Genomic DNA, 10,348 nt, shown 5'->3' with positions numbered 1-10,348 from the left:
GAACGTAAAGTTTCTCAGCAAACGCAAAAGTGTTACAAAATGAACACAGTTTTTCTGGGAACGCAAAAGTGTTACAAGCTAACACAAAGTTTCTCAGCAAACGCAAAAGTGTTACAAGCTAACGCAAAGGTGTTACAAACTAATGCAGTTTATCAGGGAATTCAAGTGTTACAAACAAACGGAAAGTTTCTCAGGGGACGCAAAACTTTAACAAACCAACACAAAAGTGTTACAAATTGAACGTAAAGTTTCTCAGCGAATGCAAAAGTGTTACAAAAGACAGCAAAATTTCTCAAGGAACACAAAGGTGTTACAAACTAACGCAGTTTATCAGGGAACACAAAAGTGTTACAAACAAACGGAAAGTTTCTCAGGGGACGCAAAACTTTAACAAACCAACACAAAAGTGTTACAAATTGAACGTAAAGTTTCTCAGCAAACGCAAAAGTGTTACAAAAGACAGCTAAATTTCTCAAGGAACACAAAAGTGTTACAAGCTAACACAAAGGTGTTACAAACTAACACAGTTTATCAGGGAACACAAAAGTGTTACAAACAAACGGAAAGTTTCTCAGGGGACGCAAAAGTGTTACAAAATGAACGCAGTTTTTCTGGGAACGCAAAAGTGTTACAAACGAACGCAAAGTTTCTCAGCAAACGCAAAAGTGTTACAAGCTAACGCAAAGGTGTTACAAACTAACGCAGTTTATCAGGGAACACAAAAGTGTTACAAGCTAACGAAAAGATGTTACAAACGAACGTACACACACAGTAGATATCAACATACAGTAGATATTTGACTATTAGTTCAAATTAACCAAATGCAAAAAGGAGGCGGAGCTAGTTAAGAGTGTGCTGAAATGTATGCATTTTGTTAGAATAACGTAGAACGGTAATTTTAAAAATGCATTTCATTTAAGAAATGTTGAAATTTCATGTTGACTACAGAAGATGCTGTTGCTTCCACCACAAAATAAAATAAAAAATAAAAAAAGGTAATTGGGTATTTTCATTTCACAATTCTGACTTTTTTCCTCAAAATTGTGAGTTATAAACTCGGAATTGCGAGAAAAAAGACGAAATTGTGAAAATGATTTTAATTCCCTGGCGGAAACTTTTAAATCCATACTTTTAAAACCGTGTGTTAGTTGCGTATTTTAAAGCTTGCAGCGCTAGACATTGCGAATATATTTCTGTAAACAAATCTACACTCTTTTCCATCGCAATCTCCTGAATGCCACAGATGTCAACAGTGTTCATTATCCTCAAACAAATAATCTGAATAAGAAAAGAGACGTCGCGTGTGTGTGTGTGTGTGTGTGTGTTGCAGGTGCTGCTCTTCAACATAGTGACCCAGATGTTGTGAAGGGTGTTGCTATGAGACGGACGTCAGCGTTTCCCATCAGCCCCTCCTGTCAGTTTGGGAAATGTCACACACACACAAACACACACACACACACACACACACACACACACACGCATGCATTATATACATCCCTTAAAATGTGTTTCTCACTCAGAAACACACCCCAATCATGCCCTCATGAACAGACACAGTGATACGCACACGCATAGATTTAGCTGCAGTGTGTGTGTGTGTGTGTGTGTGTGTGTGTGTGTGTGTGTGTGACGCATGCTCCGCTGATCTCCCCTCCCCCTCAGCTCATCTGCGCGTCGAAACACACAGACAAACACACACGGCCGGAGAGACCAGAAAGAAACGCCAGAAACGGGCCAGACAAAGATGAGAGAAGCCGATATCGACTCTAATGTAAAGCATGGCAGACTCGACTGAGAGATAGACAGATAGAGGAGAGGAGAGGAGAGGGGGAGGGGTGAACACACACACAGAGAGAGAGAGAGAGAGAGAGAGAGAGAGAGAGAGAGAGACATGGCCCTCTTACACGTCTCTGCAGTGAAGCTGCACCTCCTGCACTGAAGATCATGGTAATTTATCGCAAATTAATCTTGTGTTCCTGTGTTGTACCGTCCATCATCTCTCATCCATCATCCATCCATCATCACCCGTCTGTCTCACGCGCTTCTCTGCGTTTAACCCGCCTGACACATGTCCCTAAATGTACAGCAGGTGTCATGCATGCATGTGTGTGTGTGTGTGTGTGTTTGCTGTCCCGCACCACTCAATTCAAACCTCCACTCTAAATGCGGCCTGTAGATCACACACACACACACACACACACACACACTCACACACACACACACACACACACACACACACACACACACACACATGCGCATGCTCTTGACAGGTAACATGGCTCAGATTCACATGCATTAAAAGATGCATGGACTGCGCTGACCTTTAGCCGTGTGTGTGTGTGTGAGAGTGTGTGAGTGTTTCTCAGATAAATGCATTCTAGCATGCTGTTTTGTGCAGGTAACATGCATGCAGTAACACACACACACACACACACACACACACACACACACACACACATGTAAAGGTTAATGCATCTTTACACGCATGCTCGAATGCGTGTTTCCCTGAGACGAGGCTTGTTGTGTTACACTGCATCTTTTCACGCACGTTTATTTGTTTACGAAGATTTGCTGCGACTCTAGCGCGTATTGCGACGCTGCATTTATGAATGATTCATTTCAGATCACTATTGATTTTCCTGTGGTGTGTCGTTCACATCAAGCGCTGATGTTTCAGGTCGTAGGTGTAAATCTACGCATGCTTCTGCAGTTTCTTCTCTTAGTTTAGTGTGTATGGAGAGATTTAACGAACGGAAAGTGGGTCACGGTGTCTCTCTCTTGTAAACACTCACTCATATGACTGAGGTGTTAAAATTAGTGTGTGTGGTGTCACATCAGATGTTTGATGTGCAAGTTTGCATGACACTGCAACTCAGCTCTGTTGTGTTTTCATTGTGTGCAGGGTTTGAGATTAACTTTTTCACTCACCGGCCAATTTGGCTACTAATTTGATAAGTTATCGGCCATTCAGAACTTCTACTAGCCACGAAAAAAAGAAGAAAAAAAGAAAAACACATGAACCAGATTAACTACGTCACAGCTTATATATAAATTATAACATGTAATAAAATCCTGTCATCCAGCATCTCCTCTCTTCCTCTTTAAGGAACATCAGAAAATGTAGGAGGTTTGAAAATAACAATGTCTTTTCTGTTAATCAAATGCTTTTTAATCTTCGCTATTGCTTCAATGTAAATGAACAAGCGCTGTTATTAGTTGTGTAGTGACGTGTGTGTTCAAGTGAGCAGATATGAGCAGATTCTGAGCGATACGCTGTATTTAATATATCATGATGATCAATATTTGCACTAAATCTGCACAGATTTGTCTTACACGAACTTCCCCAGCAAAGTGAGTAAACATAATAACTAATACGCCAAATTGGCTCGTGATTTGACAGTGATTCCCACCAGTTGATTTTTACCCGCATTTGGCGGATGTTCATTTATTATGTTATTATACCCTGAACATAATAAAGTGAAGCCCAATTTTTTACACTGCAAAAAGAAATGCTTTTCTTACTCAGTATTTTTGTCTTGTTTTCAGTCCAAATATCAGAAAATTCTTAAATCAAGAAGCATTTACTAGAGGAGTAAAATGCCATAAGATATTATGTCCTGTTTTCCGGGGGAATTAATCAAAATGAAGTGAGTTGATGCTTAAAAAAAGCAAAATGATCTGCCAACAGGGTCAGAAAAATAAGCAACAACTCACTTAATCTAGATTTATTTCCCCAGAAAACAAGACATAATATCTTATGGCATTTTACTCATCTAGTAAATGCTTCTTGATTTAAGAATTTTCTGATATTTGGACTGAAAACAAGACAAAAATACTGAGTAAGAAAAGCATTTTTTCCAGTGTAAGATGGAAATTTCAATTTTCAAACCCTGATTGAGTTTCATCCGCATTTAGTGGGTTGGCGGGTGTTCATTTCAAACCCTGATTATACCCTGAACATAATGAGTAAAGCCCAGTTTTGGGCCAAATTGGCTAGTGCTAATCTTCTAATATCAAACCCTGATTGTGTGCATGCAGCTGGATAAGAGCGAAGTGTCGACTCTCGGGCTGCCGCCGTCCGCGAGCCATGGCGGGTCTGACGGGAACATTAGCGTGGAGGCGGGACTGGACGGCGAGGTCCAGAGAACACGTGTGGCGCTGGAACACCTGCAGCAGAAGATCCTGAAGATCACCGAGCAGATCCGCGTGGAACAGGAGGCGCGCGACGCTAACGTAGCCGAGTATCTCAAACTCGCCCACAACGCGGACAAACAGCAGGCGTCGCGCATCAAACAAGTGTTCGAGAAGAAGAACCAGAAGTCTGCGCAGACCATTGCACACCTGCACAAGAAACTCGAGCACTACCATAAGAAACTCAAAGAGATCGAACAGGTACAATGGGCATTTATGTTTAGGGCTTCACGATTAATCGCAGTTAACATGAAATCGTCGGTTGGTTTATCGCGATTATGAGATTGGAAAGGCTGCGATTATTTTGTAATGTGCAGCTTGTCAGTGACGTACGGCTCAGGAAACGCTGCTCACTCAGTTTGAGTCGCTTATAACGTGCATTTGAAAAAGCAACACGCCTCAAACATCTTTCCAAACATGAGACGCATTTATGAACCTCATGTCCAACAACAGACAACATTTAATACATCAAAGTATTTCAATCTTCTGTTTATTTCAAGTTAAGTCTCCTTCATTTAGACAGCGCTTTTAACAATGTAGACTGTTTCAAAGTAGCTTTACAGTGATAATAGGAGATTACAGTAACAGAGATTGTTTAGGCTTTACAGCAGCTCTAGAATAAAGTTATTGTCCAGATAAAGTTAGTTTTAACTTCCGTTGCAAAGATCATTAGTTATTAGCTTAGGGGCCGCTAACACGACACCGTTTTAACTGAAAACAGAATTTTTTAATGCGTTCTGGACGTTCATTTGCACGACAACAGTGTTTGGTGCTCGAGAACGCAAACTTTGAAACTGGTTCCAAGGCGCAAGTTTTAAAAAAAATTGAAAAATGTTTTCATCTGTGTAAACTTAAAAAACGTGAATCTGTGAAAACGGATTTTAAAAAAGGTATGCACATTTGAATATATATATAATATCCATGCGAACTGGAATCATTATATAACGTTTTATCTGTACAGAGGTAAAGGGAGTGTGCTAACCCTAACTCTAGCTGACAAGCTGCGCATAAAATAATCGCAGCCTTTGCCAAATCGCGTGCGGTTTCATTCCGATTAATCCTGCAGCCTTAGTTCTCTTGCATGCAAACTTTTGCAATTTTCCAGAGTACTCACGTCTTGCTTTTTCGCAGAATGGTCCGGCGCGGCAGCCCAAAGACGTCTTCCGGGACATGCATCAGGGGCTGAAGGACGTGGGCGCGAACATGCGTGCGGGAATCAGCGGGTTCGGAGGGGGCGTGGTCGAAGGAGTGAAGGGCGGAGTCTCAGCGCTCACGCACACCGCGGTCGTCTCGAAACCGCGAGAGTTCGCCAGCCTCATCCGCAACAAGTTCGGGAGTGCCGATAACATCGCCCACATGAAGGACACCCTGGAGGACGGGCACGCGGAAGAGACGCCGCGCGCTCTGAGCGGAAGCGCTACGCTAGTCTCCAGCCCCAAATACGGTAGCGACGACGAGTGCTCGAGTGCGACGTCCGGGTCGCCGGCCGGGAGCAACTCTGGTGGGGCCGGCGGGCCGATGTCTGGGATGGGAGCCACCATGGGGAGCCCTCGGCTCGACGGGCATCACCACCACCATCACCACCACCACTCGTCGTCTTCCTCGTGGGATGCGTTGCTGGAAGGCCTGCAGGAGATCAAAGTCGGCCAAGTGCACATGGAGGACGCCATCGAGGACATGAAAGCGCAGCTGCAAAGCGACTACGGCTACATGACCCAGTGCTTGCAGGAGGAGCGATACAGGTAAAACTGCACCAACTACAGCAGTGCCACGGCTTTCCAGGAGCGATGTTCGATTCTTAAAAGGAATCGTTCTTTTGAGCCGGTTTACTTGGGGTGTAACGATACCCTCATGTCATGATTCGATATCACGATATGATATTGCGATACTCCAAGACATAAGGTAAAAAGGTAACAAAAAAAGTACTGTTGATTAAAATGCTAAATTTGGTTTTACATTGTGGGTGTAAGTGAAAAGGCTTGGACTTGGTGCTGGAAACCCAAAGCACAGGACAACAGAGACACCAGAATGAACATATTCATGAAGCTGAAAACAGAATTATTTTAGATGAATATGTTTGATTTCTGTCCCTGACTAGATATATTTAAAATTATTTAGGCCACTTTTTACTGGCGCCATCAGACATTTGACATTATCAGGACCCACAAATATTCCCCGATCACATTATTATACATTATATTCAACATTATATATAGTAGTTTAATGTGGTACTGACACTAAAACTCTGAAAACTTTTTTTTAGAACTGTAGAATTTTTTCTCACACAGTAATTTTCATTTTGGGTGAACTATCGACAATACATATTGTCACTATCCACGATACATATAGTTGCATTTTTATATTGCGATATATTGTTACACCCCTACGGTTTACTGAATCAAACCTTAGTTCCGGGTTAGAAACGCAAGACGCATGCTCCTTGCAAAGCCCCGAATGAACCAATCTAGAGATGGATAATTGAGCCAAAGAACCGGTTCAGTCGTGTCCAACTCAAAAATAACTTTGACAATTAGAATTGGCTCATTTGTGAGTTGGTTATTTGTGATTCATTCATTTTGAGCCGGGTCTTTGGTTCAATAACCCATTTGGTTATTGGCTCATTTGGTGCTTGCAAGGCAAGGCAAGGCCAGTTTATTTATATAGCACATTTCATACACTATGGTGATTCAAAATGCTTTACACAGAAAGGAATTAAAATAATCACAAAATAAAAGCAAGTAAAATTAAAACAGTTATAAAAGGCATTAAAAGAGATATAAAGATGAAATTTGAAAGCGTAAAAAGATGATACATCTGGCAAAACACCGGTGGATCATATTTTTCACAGCTGCTTGTTTTACTGTGAGATTTTCCCGTGTTGATTGTACTGTGTCTGTGGTGTTCTTTCGGCACGCCTAAATAATCTGTTGGACGTCTCCAGTAGATCCGATTTCCCCTAAAATCGGACAGGAGGAGCTCTAGGAAAGGAACCGATCCAGTCCGCACCCCACAGAACAGATCTGGTCCCCGACCTCGAGTTTCACATCAAACTCACTACTCTACCACAGACTCAGGTCATCAACATGGTTTCGTCTCTCACTTTCCCAATTAACATTTCAGAGTAATTTATGTTAGTCTCTTACTCAATTCTCAGTGCCACTTGAGTTCAGTTTAGAATCAAAAGGAGTATGCACCGAATTAACGGTTAATCTAGAGATGGATAATTGAGCCAAAGAACCGGTTCTTTCATGTCCAACTCAAAAAATAACTTTGACAATTAGAACTGGCTCATTTTTGAGTTGGTTGTTTGTGATTCATTCATTTCAAACCGGTTCTTTGGTTCAATAACCCATTTGGTTATTGGCTAATTTGGTTATTGGCTCATTTGGTCATTGGCTTATTTGGAGGTTATTGGCTCATTTGGTTATTGGCTCATTTGGTTATTGGCTCATTTGGTTATAGGATCATTTGGTTATTGGCTCATTTGGTTATTGGCTCATTTGGTTATAGGCTCATTTGGTTATTGGCTCATTTGGTTATTGGCTCATTTGGTTATAGGATCATTTGGTTATTGGCTCATTTGGTTATTGGCTCATTTGGTTATAGGATCATTTGGTTATTGGCTCATTTGGTTATTGGCTCATTTGGTTATAGGCTCATTTGGTTATTGGCTCATTTGGTTATTGGCTCATTTGGTTATAGGATCATTTGGTTATAGGCTCATTTGGTGATTGGCTCATTTGGTTATAGGCTCATTTGGTTATTGGCTCATTTGGTTATTGGCTCATTTGGTTATAGGCTCATTTGGTTATTGGCTCATTCGGTTATTGGCTCATTCGTTTATAGGCTCATTCGGTTATAGGCTCATTCGGTTATTGGCTCATTTGGTTATTGGCTCATTTGGTTATAGGATAATTTGGTGATTGGCTCATTTGGTAATAGGCTCATTTGGTTATTGGCTCATTTGGTTATTGGCTCATTTGGTTATTGGCTAATTCGGTTATTGGCTCATTCGGTTATAGGCTCATTTGGTTATTGGCTCATTTGGTTATTGGCTCATTTGGTTATTGGCTCATTTGGTTATAGGCTCATTTGGTTATTGGCTCATTTGGTTATTGGCTCATTTGGTTATTGGCTCATTTGGTTATTGGCTCATTTGGTTATTGGCTCATTTGGTTATTGGCTCATTTGGTTATTGGCTCATTTGGTTATAGGCTCATTTGGTTATTGGCTCATTTGGTGCTGCGCATCATCAATCCGGAACTAAAGTTTGATTCAGTTTGACTCAGTGAACCGGCTCGACTGGTTAAAAACGCTTTGTTCAAGAATCCAACCTCACTATTTTTCCAGAGCTAAATGTTCAGGTGTGTGTCTCCTCTCTTTTTCCTCCAGATACGAGCGTCTGGAAGAGCAGCTGAATGACCTGACGGAACTTCACCAGAACGAAATGAGCAATCTGAAGCAGGAGCTGGCCAGCATGGAGGAGAAGGTGGCGTACCAATCGTACGAGAGAGCGCGAGACATCCAGGTGAGAAACGATAACAAAGAATGATCGAGGCTTCATTTTGTTTCAGGCTCTACTAGAACAGGTTTTCCTGCTTGAATGTTGATTATGTTCCCCATATTCTTCATTGTTGCAGCTCCTCTCTTCCCAGTCTGTCAGTTGTTTAGTTCCTGCCTCTGTGAAGCCCCTCCTTCTGAAAAGCACACTGTGTTCTGATTGGTTGGTTGGAGCAGTATGTTGTGATTGGTCGAGCGTTTCGAGTGTGTTTGGAGAATGTCCCGCCCCTTACCATAACCGCCAGTTTAATACACTACTAACTAACTCAACCAGGCCCCACCCCTTTATTCTGCGTATGAATTATTTAAATGAGGAATATTGTGACGTGTTCGTTCCCGAAAGAAAACTCAAGACTACAATGGAGGCGTTTCAGGGAGTTCAGAAACAGTGACACTAATATAGAGGGGAAAAAAACAAGTTCTGACATGAAACTCTAGATGGCGCAGGTCCTTAACTCAATTTGGTAGCGATAACATTGTTATCCACATAGCGCAGCTGATTGGTTGCTGTTACATCAGCGGCCAATGAGCTGTGGCTCAATATTCAAATGCTGGTAGTGTTTGCTGTTAGCAGTGCTCTTTCAGAAACCCTCCCCTTCCCCAGCTCCACCTGTATAGATCTGCTACTGGGGTTATTTCAGCAGTAACATGCAATGATCAGCAGCAGCGTACCAAGACCAAATACATTAACATTGCCATATCTGAGAGCTGTAATCACAGAGGGACTTTGGAACTTGTACACTATACAAAGTTCTGTGCATGTGTTTGTGTGCAGGAGGCCGTAGAGTCGTGTCTCACCCGCATTACCAAACTGGAGCTGCAGCAGCAACAGCAGCAGGTGGTTCAGCTGGAGGGCGTGGAGAACGCAAACGCTCGAGCCCTGCTGGGAAAACTCATCAACGTCATCTTGGCCCTGATGGCGGTGCTGCTGGTGTTCGTGTCCACCATGGCCAACTTCATCACGCCCCTCATGAAGACGCGCGCTCGGGTCGGCGCCACCCTCGCCCTGGCGCTCTTCCTGGTCACACTGTGGAAACACTGGGATTGGCTTGAGCTCTGTCTGCTGCCCAGCTGAAAGAGACGAACAAAATACACAGAACTTAGATTCTAACTGTGACGCATCCCTCCCATCATACCAGAGCTTGAAGGATGTTTAAGAAAGATTCAGTAAGGAGATACACCATGGTCTACATGGCTCTACATTCCCGGTCTTTTCCTTCTGAATGGGTTTCTTTCCTATTTTAGATCATTGAGCTCATTTTTGCTTTAAAGGGATAGTTCACCCAAAAATGAAAATTAGCCCATGTGACTCATCCTCAAGTCACCCTAGGTGTATATGACATTCTTCTTTCAAACGAATATGATCTAAGTTATGTAAAAAAAAAAAAATCCTGGCTCTTCCAAGCTTTATCATGGAAGTGAAGGGCTGTTTCTCTTTTGAAGTCCATAAAAGTGCATCTATCCATTATAAAAGTGCATCTATCCATCATAAAAGTGCATCTATCCATCTTAAAAGTGCATCTATCATCATAAAAGTGCATCTATCCATGATAAAAGTGCATCTATCCATAATAAAAGTGCATCTATCCATAATAAA

At 42.1% G+C, this 10,348-nt stretch overlaps 1 protein-coding gene across 1 annotated transcript; it reads left to right on the top strand.

Moving 5' to 3' along the window:
- Positions 1-1,669: 1,669 nt before the first annotated feature.
- tmcc2 (transmembrane and coiled-coil domain family 2) lies at positions 1,670-10,127 on the top strand. Its single transcript, XM_084415868.1, has 5 exons — positions 1,670-1,947; positions 4,039-4,392; positions 5,323-5,933; positions 8,584-8,719; positions 9,527-10,127. The coding sequence occupies exons 1-5, from the start codon at positions 1,945-1,947 to the stop codon at positions 9,824-9,826; spliced, it is 1,404 nt and encodes a 467-aa protein (XP_084271994.1). The 5' UTR covers positions 1,670-1,944; the 3' UTR covers positions 9,827-10,127.
- The last annotated feature ends 221 nt before the right edge of the window (positions 10,128-10,348 follow it).

Source organism: Rutilus rutilus (genome assembly GCF_951802725.1).
Source record: "Rutilus rutilus genome assembly, chromosome: 8".
NCBI lineage: Eukaryota > Metazoa > Chordata > Actinopteri > Cypriniformes > Leuciscidae > Rutilus > Rutilus rutilus.
Note: the sequence above shows the minus strand (reverse complement) of the source record. Positions and strands in the feature narration are given on the sequence as shown.